The sequence below is a fragment of the Procambarus clarkii genome, chromosome 28, assembly GCF_040958095.1.
Source record: "Procambarus clarkii isolate CNS0578487 chromosome 28, FALCON_Pclarkii_2.0, whole genome shotgun sequence".
Lineage (NCBI taxonomy): Eukaryota > Metazoa > Arthropoda > Malacostraca > Decapoda > Cambaridae > Procambarus > Procambarus clarkii.
Window position 1 is genome coordinate 42,035,948 of NC_091177.1, and position 20,461 is coordinate 42,056,408.

At 40.4% G+C, this 20,461-nt stretch overlaps 1 protein-coding gene across 3 annotated transcripts in view; it reads right to left on the bottom strand.

The window, feature by feature from the left end:
• The window catches only part of LOC123755067 (V-type proton ATPase 116 kDa subunit a 1), a 73,890-nt gene that overhangs the window by 28,916 nt on the left and 24,513 nt on the right, over nucleotides 1–20,461 (bottom strand). For all 3 annotated transcript variants that reach the window (XM_069332955.1, XM_069332953.1, XM_069332954.1), the window contains exons 6-8: nucleotides 15,814–15,940; nucleotides 11,177–11,353; nucleotides 2,514–2,726 (exon numbers count right to left, since the gene is read on the bottom strand). In XM_069332955.1, coding sequence (XP_069189056.1) covers nucleotides 2,514–2,726; nucleotides 11,177–11,353; nucleotides 15,814–15,940 — 517 coding nt within the window. The remainder of the gene's footprint in view (nucleotides 1–2,513; nucleotides 2,727–11,176; nucleotides 11,354–15,813; nucleotides 15,941–20,461) is intronic.

Below are 20,461 nucleotides of genomic sequence, written 5' to 3' on the forward strand. Positions count from 1 at the left end.
AGTTGTAACAACGTTCTAATACGTCATAAACACGTTAAGCCAAGATGTAACAACTTTATTACAAGTTGTAATCAGCGGAAATTAGAGACAGTTTCGGTGTGTGTTTCCAGGGTTGTCCATCCTGGGCCATTATCAAGTCATAATAGAAGAGAGGAAGATACAGCCATATACAAGACAAGAAAGTAAGGCAAGAGGTGAGGAGCAGGTAAGAGAAAGGTAAGCTGATTTAACTGAGGGCCTTGACAAAGACAGGAAGCCGGCGGCTTGTTGACGGTCCCCCAATTTGCTTGATCTTTCCCAGGAAGATTTTAAATCTTAACACAATTTTGGCATTTACAGCTTCAGCTGGTAGGCAGTTCCAATGCTTCTCCGAGACATCCTCCAAATTACACACAGAAATCACAGTAGTGTGATGTGTCAATGAACAAATCCACAAGGGCCGTGATGAGGATTCGAACCTACGTCTGAGATGATCCCAGACGCTGCCTTAATCGACTGAGCTACGACATGGTCAAAAGGAGTTGAAACCGAAGTTCTACTGAACTTACTGGATCCTGCAGCCTCTCCAAGAGACAAACCAGGGTTTTACACAACTCCCCCCATGCACATGAGCTATGTTAATAGCCCGTTCTACCTCTTCGCCCTTACTTCATTACAGGTTTGTATCTCGGAGAGGCTGCAGGATCCAATAAGTTCAGTAGAACTTCGGTTTCAACTCTTTTTGACCATGTCACTAAGTGGGCAGTTGTAGTAAACTGAAGCAGGTCGGCCTGTGTGACTGGGAACCACGCGCTCGGTCGACCCAAACGTGTACCAACAAATATCGTTAGTCGGCGACACTATCTTAAGTCGAGTCGCATTTTTTTTTTATCAAATTAACATCGTAACCCGAAATTATCGTAAGTCGAGGTGCCACTGTATTTATTCAGTGTTTTTGTTGCCCTATCATTATCCAATATAACTTACTTAGTCTCATAGTTTAGGGGTCCTACAGAGCCCTTTGTTTTGGTTTTACTTACTATATACTATATATGCATAGAATGATTTTGGATCTTTTATGTTTTGAGCAAGTTTTCTTTCATATACATGATTTGTATACACGATACAAATTATTTGTTTCTGATAAACGATTTGATGTTGGCATCACCTTCATGAAGATTTCGTTTTGGTTATCAATCTTCAGTGTGTTTAGGGGCTCACTGAAAACAATCTTATTGTTGCCTCAGTATTTTGTTCATTACTTTGTCATCTGTGAAATTTCAATTTCCTTTGAGCAGAGACCCAATGCTAGATGTATTATTTGTTCTAGACTTTGCATAGGAGTAAGTATTTTGAATTCCTCTCTCTTTCACTGATGGGTCTTTGCTCTCTGTCTCTCCTGGATTTGATATGATTCTTGTAGCTTTAGTTCAGCTGTTTCTATTTCTCTACATAGCCTTCTTGGTCGTTCTTCAGATAAGGTGGGACGTTCAAGTTGTTCATATAAAGTGTGGGTATACAGTACAACACCAAAAATATTGTGTTTTACTGTTCAAAACAAGCAATATAGTACACATTTTAGTGACGAATATATTTGAGCATGCTGATGTCCTACATATTTTATTGTGTAAATTTCTTATGACACACTATTGAATACCATTATTATTATTATTAAAAAAAAATAATTAGAAACATTGGAATAAATATGTAAAAAATATCTTTGCGGCATCTCCTGCCTGGCTCTGAGTGACTGCCCGAGAGCGGTTGTTGTTCCATGAACACTCATGAAGCATCATGTCATCAACACTTCCCGGCTCCCGCCTGGCTCTGAGTGACTGCCCGAGAGCGGTTGTTGCTCCTTGAACACTCATGAAGCATCATGTCATCAACACTTCCCGGCTCCCGCCTGGCTCTGAGTGACTGCCCGAGAGCGGTTGTTGCTCCATGAACACTCATGAAGCATCATGTCATCAACACTTCCCGGCTCCCGCCTGGCTCTGAGTGACTGCCCGAGAGCGGTTGTTGCTCCTTGAACACTCATGAAGCGTGATGTCATCAACACTTCCTGGTTCAGTCAGTTTTTGTATTATTTTTCCCATGATCAGGTAATGCACTTTAACAATATTAGAAAGAAAAAATTTTTGAATTTGTATTTCTTGTGCACTGAGGAGTTGTCAGCTATTAATAGGTGTGAAGCCCAGGGGTTAATGTTTGTCATTACCCAAATGAATTTTAGTTTAATGTTCAAATATTAACAAAACACTCAAAAAATTAAAACAAATTCTAAAATAAAACAAATTATTGTACAAGTATTATTGTTAGTCAATAACTAAACTAGACACATAATAAAAAATAAAAAAATACTTGCAAACTGTGTCAGTACCTAGATGTTATTGTCAAATATCACATTCTCTGGTATAAAATCCAGACAATTATACAGTAGTTTAAATCAACGTATCATGATAACCACATTAATCTTTTAAATCAATATAAAATGACAATAACTACACCGAATTAAAAACCAAAACAATTACCGTTCCCTTGCGAAGACCATCTTGGATAACACCAAGGTCTGAACATGGTACCCAACACTCTGCAATCAGACACTTGTTGGTCACATCCAAGTTCAGCATGTTGAGGGTGTGGTAAATAGCCTTAATCTTTCGCACCTTGATGAACCATGTACGCAGGTGTTTGGCAGCAGCAGCCAACACGCGGTGCCTGTGGTCGGTTGTTTGGTTCAGTACCTGAGAATTTGAAATGTTGATGGATTATAACAAATTTGAAGTAAACTTAAAACAAGATTTACAATCTCTCTCTAGTTACTCTCTTCAAGCCTAAAATATAAATATCATCATCTAGTGTTTGGATTTACAACCTTAACAAAACTGAGTTAATATTATAAGCAAAATTCTTTTCTAGTAACTCAAAACATGTAACTACACGTTTCTAGTAACACTCAAACTGCCCCTCTACAGTTAATTAATGGCTGTCATTTTGTTTGGTATCTATTTTCTTTTCAGGTTTGATAGGCCATCTCTGAAGAGGCTCTGTTGACAGCACATGGGAGGTATTGAAGGAGGCCTTCCCAGAAATCAAGCATATTATGTAATAACAAAAATTAAGAAAAATGCAGAAGGCCTATTTTTCTTCCAATACATTGCCAAACTAATTCATATACAGAGTACATGTCTAACCTACACATGAAATTATCAATTTATCCAACATCTAGGAAATAAGGAAAGCAAAAAGAAATTATGACGTTTGTATAGCAGGGCAAGCAAAGACAAATCCAAAAGGGTTTGTCAGTTAAATCGAACAAAGATTAGGGAAAGGATAGAACATAAGAATGAAGGTAACGGCAGGAGGCCTATTGGCCCATACAAGGCAGCACCTATTTATATCTACCCAATCTCATTCATATATACGTTTGACCTATGCTCGAAACAATTGAGGGATCCTATTTCCATTATGTTACGCGATAATTTGTTCCACAAATTAACAACCCTGTTACCGAATTAGAATTTACATAGGTCCTCCCTAAATCTAAAGTTATCCAATTTATACCCATTGTTTCATGTTCAATTTTGTGTTGATCCTTATAATAATACCCTATTAATATCCCCCTTTGTTATGCCCATTCATCCACTTGTTAGGGGTGACATGACTATCATGTCACCCCTAACTTTTTGCCTTTCTAGAGAATGTGATTTTAAGCTTTGTCAATCTTTCTTCATATGACAGGTTTCTAATTTGCTGGATTAACTTTGTCATCCAACACTGGACACATTCTAGTGAATTTATATACGTTCTATAATATGGAGACTAAAACTGAACTGCATAATCTAAATGGGGCCTAACGAGAACAAGATATAGCTGAAGAGCAACACCAGGTGTCTTATTACCAATGCTTTGATAAATAAATCCCAGTGTCCTATTTGCCTGTGTGTGTGTGTGTGCGCGCGCAGTATGAGAAGAATTGCAAAGTTTTGCTGAAAAGAGTCCCCGAAATCAAATAGTAGCAGGCTGTTGAGTTAACCTTTTTAATGACAATGATGTCTCGCTTCAGACAAGTGTTACAACGTACGGAAAAACAAGTATTGCTAGACATATTTTTAGTGAGAAAAACAAGCAGTGAGCCACAAGCAGGTCCAAGTGGTATGAAGGCAAAACGTAGGAGAAAATACTCCAGAAAAGTCATCACTGCCTGATGTTATAATGGAAGGGCACTCCCCTTCCAAACACTAACACCTCTCCTCCTCACTATCTTCCATGTGCCAACAAGAAGCCTCATTCAAGATATACCTACTGTATTGTAGCAGGTACAAAATAAGTGTTCGGTATAAAATGTATTTTTGAGTTAGTATTTTTGGAGTGTGGAATGGATTAATTCAATTTACATTATTTCTTATGGGAAAATTTGTTTTGGTTGATGTGTCTCTGGGAACAGATTACTAGTGTAAACAAAGGTACCACTGTATTTAATAAATTATTAGAGTCAGGCAGAATGCTGGAATCATGGAGAGCTCCTAATGTGGTACCAGTTGTCAAGAAAGGCGATAGATCACTTGCGTTGAACTATTGACCAATTAGCTTAACCTTTAAAATTTGTTTTAATCTATAACTGGAAAAGTCATTCATTTTTCAGCTTGAAAAACACAGATTAATAAATGATTTACAACATGGTTTTACTAACAGCCATTCGTGTTTACAAAATTTGCTATAATTTTATTTCAGCACAGTTGAGGCAGTTGATAGTGGTAAAGTTTGTGATGTGTACCTTGACTTTACCAAAGCTTTTGATACAGTGCCACATCAAAGATTGATTAAAAAATAGAGGCACACAGTATTGGGGGTGCTATATTAAGTTGCATTAGGGCATAGCAATACCAAAGGAAACAGTTGGTATAAATGGAGCTAAGTTAGAGTGGGAAAAGGTGTTGTCAGTGTCCCCATTATTTCTTATGGGGAAATTAGCTTCGGATTACGAGCTGTCTCCTGGAACGGATTAAACTCTTAAACCGAGGTACCCCTGTAATGGGAAATGAATTAATCTGTTCCTGACTACCTAAAAATCTCACTTCAAACTAAATTTTATACCTAACTCATCGAAATCTACACTACAAAAGTATGTTCAAGTTATTACTTACCCTTGCTGATGACTGCTGTTGGTGTATGGAAGATGGTGAGGAGGGGGGAAGGAGGTGTTATTGTTTGGGAGGGAAGTCCCCTTTCATTATAACATCAGCCAGTGAGGACCTCTCTGGAGTGCATTCTCTGGCATGTTTTGCCTGCATACCACTAGGTCCTGGTTGTGGCTCACTGCTCGATCTTCTCACAACAAAGCGGTCCATTGAAGATTGTTTTTCTCTTCTTCGCAAGATTTCTTTATAGTGAGGCATCACATAGTCATTGAAAAAATTAATGCAACGACGTACTACAGCTTTCTCTGGGCAAGTCGTTTCAATAAAGGTTTGCATTTCTTCCCACTTCTGACACCATTTCTTAATGGTTGCAGAAGGGACATTTTCTACTGCCTCATCCTCCTCCACTGAAGAAACATCCTCAGCTGTGTCTTCTTTTGAAGGGCTTGGAGTTCTTCGGTGGTCAGTTCTTCATTGTGTTCTTCCACCAACTCCTCCACATCAGCACCATCCAATTCCAAGCCCATTTTCCAGCCCAGAGTAACAATTTCCTCAACAATAGGCACTTCATTTACAGGCTCAAATCCCTCAGTCTAGTTCTGACACACATTCAGGCCACAATTTTCTCCAGCCAGAGATCAGGGTTCTTTGAGTCACTTCTTGCCAGGCTTTGTCAACAAGTTTTTAAGCACTACAAATGTTAAAATGGTCTTTCCAGAACTCTTTGAGGGTGAGGTTTGTGGCTTCAGTCACTTCAAAACATTTTTGGAAAAGTGCCCTTTTATAAAGTTTCTTAACCCTTAACATGCTCGGGGTCTAATATCCTGCTATCCACACAGGCGCATGTCATTTTGAAAAAAAAAAAAATTTTTTTTTTTTGCTAATCTGTTAAGTTCTGTTCACTGATCACGGGAAAAATAAAAAAAAATTCTATTGTACTTACTTTTGTTGCAATAGAGCCGAGAAGCTCGGTGATGACGTCACAATCTGCATGTTCGCTCATGCACTACACGCCCGGGAGATGTTGCGCGCGGTCCTCAAACAGCCAGAGTTGCCACAAATATATTTTCGCGCTATTTATTTACAATGTCTAAGCGCATTTTATCTAATTTTTTTTCACTAATTGTGTTTCAAATACTGTTTGAACATATTTTGTATCAATAATTGTTGCATATTTGAGTATACACAGGCGCACACAAATGTTTTCAATTACGGCAATATAATATGTCATTACAGTCTATTATATTATATGTTCTGCTTATATGTTTACATATTTACACACTCGCACACGCTATACACACTTTGAAGCACACTTAGAAGATTTCTAGACTGTGGTAGTCATTGAAGCAGTCGACAGCACATAATGGGATACCACACGTTTCACACCATGTTTGCACAAGCTTCCGTTTCTTGTCTCTACGTGTCGTTGTTTTACACACCAAGCAATCACGTTGGGCTATTGCACGCTTCACACCAGGTGGCAAATACTTAAGTTTGTGTGCTAGGAAGCCTTCAGTGTGAGCGAGGCGTGGAGTACCAGCATGCTGCAACAGTGGGTTTATGATGGGCCGCTGAATACCTGGGACATCTTTTGCAAACTTTCCTAATAACTGTATTGCAGCATCAAATACAAAGTCACGGAAAGTGGGCTTACGTCCAGTTCTCACAAGGTACATGTTGAAACAGTTCAGCATGCTCATGTCCACAAGATGGAAGAACACTTTTTTCGTCCACCTACATGTCTTCCGCACACACTCTGCAGTGCCAATCATCATGTCTGATTTATCAATCAACCGCATGTTGATATTATAGTCTAAAACACAGTCTGGCTTATATAGTGGTGCGTTTGTTTTATGGCTCACTTTCCCACTGTTCACCATTGTTCCATCATGAAATGTTGTCAACAAGTTCACCTCTCTTTTGTCTTTCCACCAAACTGACAGAATGTTATCACTTTTCCTTCTCTGACACTCACCAACTGCAATGCCGTTGTCAAACACAGGCATTTCCCTTCGTTGTGGCTTTACTGTACCAACCAATCCGGTTCTATTTTCTAGCAAGAACCGAGCTAGCAAGGGACTTGTATAGTAATTATCTGTGTATAAAATGTGTCCCTTGTTCATCCACGGAGCCATGATGGTCTTCACTACACTCCCTGAGAATCCATGTTCGTCGTTACCGGGAATGTCTACATCACTAGCCGAGTACAGAATCATGTGTAACACGTATCCTGTCTCACAATCACAAAGAACAAAAAATTTCAGGCCAAATCGGTTTCGTTTTGAGGGAATGTACTGTTTGAATGGAACACGTCCCTTGAAAAGTATGAGAGATTCATCAACCACCAGCTTCTGTGCTGGTACGTAAAAATCTCTGAATTTTCCAATAACATCGTTCATGTAGTGCCTCACTCGCCACAGTCTATCATCAGGTGTTCGGTCCTGAACACTTCCAAAATGTAGACACCTGAGGAGTATCTGAAACCTGTCTCGTGACATATATTTCCCGAATAAAGGTGTTGGTATTGTCTTGTCCTTGCTCCAATAGTCATTTATTGCATGTTTGTGACAGTGCTTCATCAACAAACAGTGCCAAAAACACATACATTTCCGCAACTGTGGTATTTTTCCAACGCTGCAGTCGTGAAAATTCTGTGATTTCCCTCTCAATCAGGTAAGCAGCATGCAGGTTCGTTTGGTGTACAATGTATTCCATGAGTGGTTCATCATAGAATGCTGTAAAATATTCCATCTCAGCCATGTCCTCACCTTGATTAGGGAAAAGGTTTGTAATCCCTACATCTTTATCGTCAAAGTGAGGAATATTAGGAATAAAATCGTCACCATCACTCCACTCAAGTACACCAGGCGTCCTGCGAGATGCAGAGGAAAGACGGCGAGGAAGCGATGCATACCGGCGACCAGAAGCTGAATACCGTCTGCGAGAAGCACGGCGGCTACGTGCACGTGAGGTGGGTGCACGTGAACACGAGGGTCTTGGTCCCTCATGTGGTGCCATGCGGTGGCGCTTGGCCGGGCGAGATGCTGCTGACGCGACAATTTCTCGCCCAGTTACACCACTGGTACCAGCCACAGGCTTAATAAAACTTTGATCTGAGTCACTAAACCCAGAAAAGGAGTCACCTCCCTCTGACTCGTCACCCTCAAACAGAAAATATCCACAGGAACTGTGAGGTCGTGGTAGAATTGGGGTAGAAAATGGGCGAGGAGGCATGGGAGAGCGTATAGGCCTCGCCATGGCATGGCGGTCATTCTCACTTTCACTGCTGCTGCTACTATCACCCGACAACTGTGTATAATCCTCATCGTTGTCTGAATCGTCAAACACACTTTCTTCACCTTCAGAGAATAATTCGTGGGCTATTTGCTCTGGGGTGAGGGACTGAGTGGTGCGTGCCCGTGAGGCGTTTGACCGTGCGCTCGCCATGGTGACTCTCGCTAAACTGAGGCCTCCCATGCCATCGAATCGTGAGCTGGATTTTTTTTCAAAATGGCCGCTGTTTACTAGAGCCCCTGGGCAGCGTATGGGACCCCCAGCTACACCGCGGGCCATTCAAATCGTGCGCGGTACCCATACACTTCATATGAAGTAAAGCGCAGTTGACTGGTAAAACGATTTACACTTCATATGAAGTGATGCGCACTTTAAGGGTTAAAATTAATTCACTATGATTTTCTGGTCCATAGACTGAATTAGAGGAGTGGTGTTAGGAGGAACTTTACTGTGAAAAAATTACTGTATCTGTGCAACAATTCATCTTCTAAGCCTGGAGGATGAGCAGGAGCCTTGTTGAGGAGAAGGCTCATTTGCATTGAGAGGCAAATGTTTCTCCTGCAGATATTTTTTCTATTGCAGGGCACAGCACTTCATTCACCCACTCCGAAAAAAAAATCCTAGTCACCCATGCCTTATTATTAGCCCTCCACATCACACACATTTGGTTTTTCTGAACTTAATACTTTTTGAAAACCCTTAGATTTTCAGAATGATATACAAGCAAGGGTTTAATTTTCAAATCACCACTCGCATTTGAACACAGCACAAGCGTAAACCTATCTTTCATAGGCTTGTGTCTGGGCAATGATTTTTCCTCCTTGGTAATATATGTCCTCTTAGGCAATCTTATCCAGAACAGTCCTGTCTCATCACAATTAAACACTTGTTGCAGAAGGTATTCCTCAGCCTCTGCAAACTCTTTAAATTCTTCAATAAATCTTTCAGCCGCTGGTTTGTCTGAGCTGGCAGCCTCCCCATGCCTCAACACTATGAATACCACTTCTTTTTCTAAATTTTTCAAACCATCCCCTGCTTGCCTCAAAGTCTATCGTATCTGCACTCGTTCCAGGGGTTTTCTTTACAAGGTCTTCGTGCAATACCCTGGCTTTCTCACAAATGATGGCCTCTGAAACACTATCACCCGCTAACTCCTCCTTGTGTATCCAAATTAACAACAACTTTTCCACTTCTCCAAGTATTTGTGGTCTTTGTTTCGTGATTGTTGATATGCTTTTGCCACTTTAGCACTCAATGTCCTTTTTCTTGGCAAGTATAGTGCATATCGTTGACGTGGATTTGTTGTACTGCCTACAAAGTTCAACAATATGTGCACCATTTTCATGCTTCCGAATTATCATTGTTTTTCCTCTATTGTCATCCTCACATGCGATTTCTTGCCTTGAGCCTTACCATTGGCTTTCTTGGGACCAATTGCGAGATATATAATAACTTTTATGTTCAAATGGCCAAATATCCAACAAAACACTGTAAATCCTGGTGAAGAATTCAGGCGGGATAGTCACTGGGCGCGAGACACTAGTAAATTGAGGGGTGATCGCCGTGCCACCACGCGCTAGATCCTATGTGTATCGACACCCTCGTATCCAGATGCAAATTTTCGGAGCAAATCCTGCTTGTAACCCGAAAAACTCGTAACTAGAGATGCTCGTAATCCGAGGTACCACTGTAATTATACCTATATATTTTTTTGGGGGGGGGTTATTTTTTCTTGGCTTCATTTCAACACACATTGACCTACAACTTTCACATTCGAGTACGAATGCCAAACAATGTTTATTAAAACATATAAATAAATTAATGAATAAGAACTACCTTATTCCTTGTCAGTTGTCACTTCAACTTCAATTATCTCAAACTATTGTTTAAACTTTAGTCAGCATAAAAAAATCCAGTTTCTGACCAATTCTCATCATTTTTACATATAGTGTGCACAGCTATCTGTTCTACAATCCCTGTAGAATGGATTTTTCATAATCCCTAAACGTTAGGAGTCATAAATTTTGTCTCTAAATTTGGAGCAAATTTCAAATGGGATATTGAAAAAAATGTTTACAGTAAACTATACTGAAAACCTATATTCTAAATCCATGAAAATGAAGATCATATGCTATTCTGAGAGCATAACACCACCAAATGAACAATTGGTGATATTTTATATTTTTGCAGCTGATTTCAAAATCTGAAGTTTTCAATATTAAATTTTTGAATTATTTTTTATTTTCTTGTTTTTCAAGTTATGATGGTGATCATTTAGACAAAGTTGGAGCATTTGTTAGTAGATTATGCACAAAATATTTGAAAGCCTTTGAGCAAGTCTCAGAAACCGAGTTATATGCCCCATCGCCTATGTAGGTATTGCGCAGCTTAAGGTTTAACGACAATGTGATGTCTCACTACAGACAAGTGATAAAACACAGGGTAAAACAAGTGTCAAAAGACGGGTTTTTGGCGAGACAAGACAAGCAGTGAGCCACAACCAGGTCCTAGTGGTATGCAGGCAAAATTTAGGAGAGTACACCCCAGAAATGTCATCACTGCCTGATGTTATATTGGAAGGGAACTCCCCTTCCAAACACTAACACCTCTCCTCCTCCCCACCCTCCTTGCCATCTTCCATACGCCAACAAGAGTCCTCAATAAAGGACATTAGGGGGCATGTCTTATGTAATAGCAGCACAGTACAGTGTTAAGGATAGGTTTGTGTGAAATGACAAACAAAATTGACAGGTTCTTACTACTGAGAGATCATCCAATCTTCCCTTGACACCTTGGCCCATTTCCTGACGATCTTGTTTTGACTCGGGGCACGGGTACGTTGTGGCACGACAACCATCACAAATCTTCTTCACTTTATTCTTCAGCTGTTCTCCTTGGAAAAAGATTAGGAACACAACCTTGTGTACTGCTTCCCCCTGTAAATGATAAAAGATTTTTCATGTAAATTCCATTCATTGCATTTAACAAGCAACATTACTTACTAGCACACTTATATTGAACTAACATGCTTCCAAATTTGTTGATATATATACCTACACATCCTTTTTGCCTCCATAATTTTCATTCATTTCTGATCACAACTAACCCTAAGCTTCCCACCACTGATTTTTCCCATTAGCATGCCCACTCACACCTAACAAATCAATCTACATTTATATAATTTACTTTCAAATCTTCTTTGCTGCCCTTCTGTTATATTTACAATAAATGCACTCCAGTTCCACATCAAGTCCCTTCCAAAGTCACACCACCGTTTTACCTTGTTTTCCTCTACCCCCAAGGATGGGTGCGAGTGTTTTCCTCTACCCCAAGCACGAGTGCGGGCATTTTCCTCTACCCTAAGCACAGGTGCGAGCGTTTTCCTTTACCCCAAAGCACGGGTGTGGGTGTTTTCCTCTACCCCAAGCACGGGTGCGGGTGTTTTCCTCTACCCCAAGCATGGGTGCAGAACAGTAGCAGAGTGCAGCAGTACAGTACACCAGAAAAATGTAGTGCCAATATTCAAGAAAGAAGATGGACATGAGGCACTAAAATGCATTCCATGTAAAATACTGAAACACATTTTTAGGATTAGAATTTTAGAACATTTGGAGAAAGTAAATTTTGAAACTGAGGCACAAGACAGATTCAGAGGGGAAAAATAAACAAACTTGACTGAATTTTAAGACAGGGTCACTGAAATAAGGCTCAAGAGAATGAAGGATGGATAGACAGTATCTTCCTAGACTGTCAGAAAGCTTTATTCAAAGTTCCTCTCAAAAGACAGCACACAAGATGAGTGGATAATACACAATAATACACAAAATGAGTGGAGACACTGTCTTAGATAAGAAGTACCTAACAAAGAAAAAGTGTCAATCAGAGAGGCTATGTCAGGCTGGCTAGTGTAGAAAGTGGGGTTCCCAGGGCTCCAACCTAGAACCATTGCACTTTCAAATTTATGTAAATGACATGCCAGGAATGAGATCATATGTCATGGATTGCAGATAATGCAAAGTTAATGAAGAGTAAGAACTGAGGAAGATTGTACATCACTGCAAGAAGACTTCTCAAACATCAGAAGGCATAAATGGCTGCTAGAATTCGATCCAAGTAAGTGTAAGTTAATGAAGATGGGAAAATGAGACAGGTGATAAATGTAACTACACCATAAGGGAAAGGCAACTACCACATTAAGAGTAATAATAACTAGGTAGCAATAACTCCTAATACTAACACCAGAAACTCATTTCAACTCAATAACATCAGTTACACATGAATATTTGGCAAACACGAGACCAACACTTCAGAATCTGAACAAATCCACAAGGGCCGTGATGAGGGTTTGAACCTTCATCCAGGATGATCCCAGACACGCCTTAGTCGATTGCGCTATGGCATGGTAAAAAAATTGCAACTGGAAGTGCTACTGCCCCCCCCCCCCAGATCCCGAAGCCTCTCCGAGACACAAACTGGGGTTTTACACAATTCCCCCATGCACTATTGTAATTTCTATTGTGTATGTAAGGGCAAAGAGGCAGAACAGCTTGTGGACAGAGCCCGGGTGCCTGGAGAAATAATGTAAAACCACGGTTTGTCTCTCGGAGAGGCTGAGGGATCTGTGTGGGAGCAGTAGCACTCCCGGTTGTAATTCTTTTACTATGTCGTGACGCAATTGACTAAGGCACATCTGGGATAATTCTGGACGTAGGTTCGAACCCTCATCACGGCCCTTGTGGATTTGTTCATTTGATGTATCACGCTATTGTGGTTTCTGTGTGTATTTAAGAATCTAAACAAATTTTTTTAAGTCCATATACTCTGCTTATGTGAGACTATTACTAGAGTATGCAGCACCAGCATCGAACCCATACCTCACGTAGTGCAATGGGAAATTTGGGAAAGAACAGAGGTGTGCAATAAGATTAATACTAGAATTAGAGGTGTGAACTTTGAGGACAGTTGACCAGACCACACACTAGAAGGTGAAGGGACGACGACATTTTGGTCCGTCCTGGACCATTCTCAAGTCGATTGTGAGGTTGAGTTCTGTTAACCTGTCCTCAAGGCCCCTTTGAGGACAGGTTAACAGAACTCAACCTCACAATCTTAGAGAGAAGAAATGAAGGGTGTATGATCAGCCCATACAAAATACTGAGGGGAAAAGAATGTGGAAAAGGATAGCCTATTAAAATTAAAAATAATGTTGGACAACGAGACACTAGTCGAAGTCACACACACAATCAAGCCAAAGATATAAGGCAATTCTCATACTCTGTACAGGTCGCTAGAATGTGGAATGCATTAGAGTTGTCAAAGCCACTTTTGTCCAAAATTTTAAGAGAAAATACAATATAATTAACTCGAAAGTTGAAGGATGTAATTAACATAGCAGGTATAAATGGCAAAGAGACAAGGTAGTCAGAGCAAAGTCTAACTGTCACGTAGTCACAGGCAGGTAAGCAAACTTTCTCGGGTAAACAAAAAACATGTCAAGCTCTTGTATATATCTAAAAAAAAAAAAAAAAAAATTAAAAAAAAAAAAAAAATAAAAAAAAAAAAAAAAAATTGCCTTGCTGCTTGGCAAATAGCACAGGTCTCTGGAAACAAGTGAATCTGTCAACACCCACTATAATGAAGGAACCGTAGTTCCAAGTTTAAAAAACTATAAATTGAAACGGTATCAGTGTAGCAACAAGGCCACTAAGAAAATGGGGGAGGAGACTTGCTAAATAAACAAGTTATCTCACACCAAAGTGCTAAGATCTAATGACTAAATAGGGGCTATGATGGTGTCCGTAGCAACATCATGATGGTCCAGGACATTTCAGTCCGTCCTGGACCATTATCAAGTTGATTGTGATGAGACGAAGGAAGCAAGGGCAATAAATAGGCAAGAGAGGTGTGAGGAGAGGGAAAACTTAAGAGAAAGATAAGTGCAAAGCAAATGGTACGGAAGGTAAGGTGTAATAAAGGGAGTAATAATAGGAATAAGAAAGGGATTGTAAGAGAAAACCAGGAAAAAGAAAAAGATAAAAGGAAGGGTAGGCTTATGTTAGGTCACGTTTGTTAGAAAGATTAGAATATTTGAGTATATACTGAAAAAAGGAAGAGTCAACAGCAACAAAGCCAGGACTCAGGTTCATGTTGGGCATGTTGTGTATCAGAGTTGATTCGAAAAGATGGTGTCTATGTAGAGTATAGGCAGGAAAAATTATTTTGGAGAAAGACCAATCAATAGGAAAATTAGAATCTCTAACATGACAAAAGACAGCATTTGTGTTTGTGTCATTTGTTTGTTTGAGAGCATTTGTTTTGTTTGTGCAGAGTTTGTATCTTCTTGTTGTTGTTAAAGATTCGCTACCTGGAACACAAAGTTCCAAGTAGCACGGGCTATGGTGAGCCCGTAGGCCTTAGTTTGTATCTGCAGACTTAACTCTTCTTATGTGTTCCTTAAGTCTGTCATTAAGTGTACGGCCAGTTTCACCGAAGTATTGGAGAGGACAAGACAAACAGGAAATAGAATAGACACCAGCAGCATTAGAAGCAGCAGCAGTGTGAACTAGTATGCTACGAAGAGTGTTAGTATGTCAAAAGGGGAGCTTTATGTCAAGAAGACGAAAGGAATTAGTAAAAGTTTTGAGTTCAGATATGAAGGGAAGGCAGAGCACAGAGCTACTAGTGTTGGAAGCAGGTTTTGGAGGAAAGAAATTTCGTTTAGCTTGAGAATACACACAGTTGATAAAATGTAAAGGATAACCAAGGCGAGATTAAGATTTGAATATAAAGGAAATTTCAGAATCAAGAAACTGAGGGTCGCTGATGCGTAGAACGTGAAGGAGACACACACTAGGACACTTTTCTTAACAGGAGGAGGATGGTAGGAAAAGAAGTGAATGTACATGCCACTATGCATGGGTTTGCGGTAGACAGAGAAAGAGAACCCGGACACAGAGCTGTGAACGTGAACGTCACGAAAAGGAAGGAGGGAATTAGATTCTCATTCAACTTTGAAATGGATGGTAGGAGCCAGATTGTTGAGAGAGGAGAGGAAAGGCTGGAAAAGATCAAGGTCATGAGGTCATAAAGCAAAAATGTCATCAATGTAGCAAAGTCAGAGAGAGGGACGAGTATCAATAGAAGGAAGAACAGTTTTGAAGTATTCCATCTAGAGACTGGCAAGAACAGGGGAGGGAGAGAGAGGGGAACCCATAGCAATACCGAATTAGAAATATTTAAGCTTAAAATATTAACCCCTGACCTTAAAATATTAAGGTCAGCTATGGAAAGCCAACCTGTTTTGACTTATGAGAAGTGAAATGGTCTGCCTGGACATTGGGAAAAAATTTACATTTATATTAATTGAAAAGAAGACAAGTTAATTCAATTATCTTACTGTCACAGGATCTTCTAGAGGTTCATGGATTTCAGACTGGCGAACGAAGACGTTGCCACGGCAAACTCGCCACAGCATGCGTTCAAACATGGGCATTCTCTCTCGTCTTGTCACACCAGCAACAAACCTAAAGGAGAAATGCTTGGTCATACACCTATTTCAACTATTTCTTAATATTGCTGAAATACCATGTACATTACTTAACAGAGTACTATACATATAAAATCTGTTATTGAAATTCAAATTATACACTGACCTCACCAATTTAAACTTTGGTCAATTGCCAAAATCATAAAGTTAGACCATCTTTCAATTCATGGAAAATAAAAAATGCAGGGCATAGAGGTCAAATTACTCATCAATGTGCACTATCCTATGTTTAACCCTTAAAGTGCGCATCACGTCATATGACGTGCTGGACGTTGTTCCAGTCAACTGCGCATCACGTCATATGATGTGTTGGAGTACTACACAAGATTTAAACAGCCCACGGATACACGGGGTTCACCACACCTTCATCAGGGCTCTTGTAAACAGACGCCATTTTTAAAAAAAAATCGTAGGCCAAACTCCCGGGTGTTATTGGCCTCAGTATTGAGTGAGCAACCAAGCCTGACGCACGCAGCATGAGCTAACAGCACTGCTGTTCAGCTTGTGACCACAGCATCGCCTAAAAATGCCAAATTATACTTGTTCATGCTATTATGTAGCGATGATATTAGTACAGAAGACCCCTGACTATGATAAAACTGACCAGGGTTCTGATAATAGCAGGATTGTGGTGATATTTAGCGCTGTGCGTCATGGAAGGAGGTGTAATGCTGTGGGAGGGAGGTTGGTGGCGATGTCTTCTGACTGTGTGTGGCCACCTTTTATTGACTGCACTCACCATACCAGCTTAGTGGTTCGCTATGGTGAACACAAATGTAGATACTTATATATAACGTGCGTATAGAGGGTATAAACAGCAAGAGAAGGTTTGGAGCCGCCATTTTGGTGAAGGCGGTGGCGTCGTCTGCACGACGCCACCGTGCAGACGACGGTGTTGTTTACTGCTTACCACGATGGTCTTTGGGCACCATACCAGTTTATTTGTAAAAGTATGATGAATAAAACAGGTAGATATTTATATATAATGTGTGTATATAGCATAACAACACCACACAGTATTGTTGGAGGACAAATATTAGTGCGTCTGGCCTTGAGGGCGGCCGCCGATCAGCTGGTTGTGTGAGTAGCCACATCTTTGTGCCTTTACTCACCATACAAGCTTAGATGTACAGTTATGGTGAACAAAACATGTAGATACTTATATATAACGTCTGTATATAAGATATATAGCGTAATAACACCACACAGTATTGTTGGAGGAGAAATATTAGTGTGTCTGACCTTGAGGGCGGCCGCCGATCAGCTGGTTGTGTGAGTAGCCACATCTTTGTGCCTTTACTCACCATACAAGCTTAGATGTACAGTTATGGTGAACAAAACATGTAGATACTTATATATAACGTCTGTATATAGTGAATTATAGCAAAAACATTATTGTGGGAGGAGAATGAGGGTGAGTTAGATGAATGGAGGGAGGGCGGGAGTGGCTGGCTGCTACACGGCGGTCACTCCTCATTACTTTTTGACTCATAATAGCTACTTAGTGGTTCGTTATAGTGAACAAAACATGCAAATACTTATATATAACCTGTGCTTATAGTGTAATAACCGACAAAGTATTTGTTCGCTGATTGATGAACATAATTGAATCAACAATATGCACACCATATTTTTGAGTACACCAACGATTCTCTCATTTTATTATATATCAAACTACACACTATTGAATAATATTACAGCAAAAAAGTATGAAAAATCAATCAGAGACATTGAAATAATTCGGTAATTATCTCTTTGTGGCAACTCCGGCCTGACAGCTTGCGAGCAACAGACCGCCTGGGACGCACGCTGAGTCAGCGCCTATAATTTGCCAGACTTCCCCGCCCTATAGCGGGCAATATATGCCACTTACGATTTTTTTATTATTTTTCCCGTGATCAGTGAACACAAATTAACAGGTTAGAAAGAAAAAAAATATTTTTTTTTTTTCAAAATGACATGCGCCTGTGGGGATGACAGGATATTAACCCTCAAACCGCGCATATCATATATAAATGATATCAGTGACAAAACCGAAACCGCGCACATCATTTATATATAATTTCGTGCCTAGCGCTATAATTTAAACGCCCCGCCTGGGATAGGGGCAGCTATAGTACAGCCACGACCGATAGTTGCCAAATGCCACCTAGAAAAAAATCCAGGCCAACATTCTTGGGTGTTACAGCGTCAGTATTGAGCAAGCCACCAAGGCTGGCGCACGCAGCACGAGCTCACAGCACCGCTGTTCAGCTTGTGACCACAGCATCGCCTACAAATACCATAATATAAATGATACTGCTATTATTTAGCAGTGATAGTATTACTGAAGCCCCCTGACTGTGATAAAACTGACCAGGATTCTGATAATAGCAGGATTGTGGTGATATTTAGCGCTGTGCTCCATGGAGGGAGGAGTAATGCTGTGGGAGGGAGGGTTGTGGCGTCGTTTTCTGTGTGTGGTCACCATTTATTGACTGCACTCACCATACCAGCTTAGTGGTTCACCATGGTGAACACAAATGTAGATACTTATATATAACGTGTTTATAATGTGAGATAACAGCGAGAGTAGGAGGTTGGGAGCCGCCATTTTGGTGAGGGAGGAGCGTCGTCTGCACGACTTGGCATGTTGTTTACTGATGGCCACTATGGTCTTTGGGCACCATACCAGCTTATTTGTTCAGGTATGGTGAATAAAACAGGTAGATACAGGCATACCTCAGAATAAGAGTTTAATCCGTTCCTGGAGACGCCTCGCCTTCCGAAAACTCGCATTCCGAAGTTAATTTCCCCATAAGAAATAAAGGGAAATGAATTAATCCGTTCCTGACTACCCCAAAAACCCCACATCAAACTAAATTTTTATACCTAATTTACCTAATTCATCTAAATAAACCTACAAAACTGTGTTCCAGTTATTACTTACCTTGCTGTCGAGTGCTGTAGGCGTATGGAAGATGGTGAGGAGGGGGGAGGAGGAGAGGAGTTACTGTTTGGAAGGGGAGTCCCCTTCCATAATCACATCACATAACCCCATGCCTTGTAACACTATGGATACCACTTCTCTTTCTAAATTTTTCAAACCAGCCCCTGCTTGCCTTAAACTCTTTCTTATCTGCATCACTCGTTGCAGGGGTATTCTTTAGAAGGTCTTCGTGCAACACCCTGGCTTTCTCACAAATAATGGCCTCCGAAACACTATCACCCCTCAACTCCTTGTCGTGTATCCAAATTAATAACAACTTTTCCACTTCTTCAAGTATTTGTGGTCTTTGTGCCGTTAATGTTCTTACTTCTTTTGCCACTTTAGCACCCATAATCTTATTTTTCTTAAGTATAGTGCATATTGTTGATGTGGCTTTGTTGTACTGCCTACAAAGTTCAACAACACGTGTACCGTTCTCATGCTTCCGAATGATCTCTTGTTTCTCCTCTATTGTCATCCTCACATGAGCTTTCTGGCCTTTATCCTTACCACTGGCTTTCTTGGGACCCATGGTGAGATATATAATAACAAATTGTATAGACAAATCACCAAAAATCCAACAAAACACTGAAAATCCGCGAGAAGAATTGATGTGGGGGTAGTCACTGAGCGCGAGACAATGGTAAACTGAGGGGCGGCGGGGCGGAGGGGCGACGAACGCGCTAGGTCGGCTGTACACGTATCAACAAACTCGCGTCCAAACTCGCCTCCCGAAGTAACCATCGCCTTCCGAGACAAATTTTTGGAGTAAATACACCTCGCCTTCCGAAAACCTCGCATACAGGGACAATCGCATTCCGAGGTACCACTGTACTTATATATAATGTGTGTGTATATAGCGTAATAACACCACAAACAATATTGTTGGAGGACAAATATTAGTGCGTCTGGCTTTGAGGGCGGCCGCCGATCAGCTGACTGTGTGAGTAGCTACGTCTTATGGCCTTTACTCACCATACAAGCTTAGATGTACAGTTATGGTGAACAAAACATGTAAATACGTATATATAACATCTGTGTATAGTGAATAAATACAGAAAGAGTATTATGGGAGGTAAATGAGGGTGAGTGAAGTGGTGTTGAGGGAGGGAGTGGCAGTGAGTGGCTCGCTGGTGTTTGGTGGTCACTCCTCGTTGCTTTTTGACTCACAAGACCAACTTAGTAGTTCGTTATGGTGTACAAAACATGCAGATACTTGTATATAACCTGTGTAAATAGTGTAACAACAGCAAAACTATTTGTTTATTGTTTTATGAACATAATAATTGAATCACTAATATGCACACCATAATTTTGAGTACAGCGATGGTTCACACATTTTATAATATAAATATACCACAATTCACTGTATGGAATAATATTACTGCAAAAAAACTAAGAAAAAATCAGAGACATTGAAATAATTAGGTAATATATTTGTGGCAACTGCCGTCTGACAGCTCGGGCGGAGTAGACCTCGTCTGGCGAAGGTTCTGCCAACGCCCCTTTTTTGCCACACTTCCCTACCCT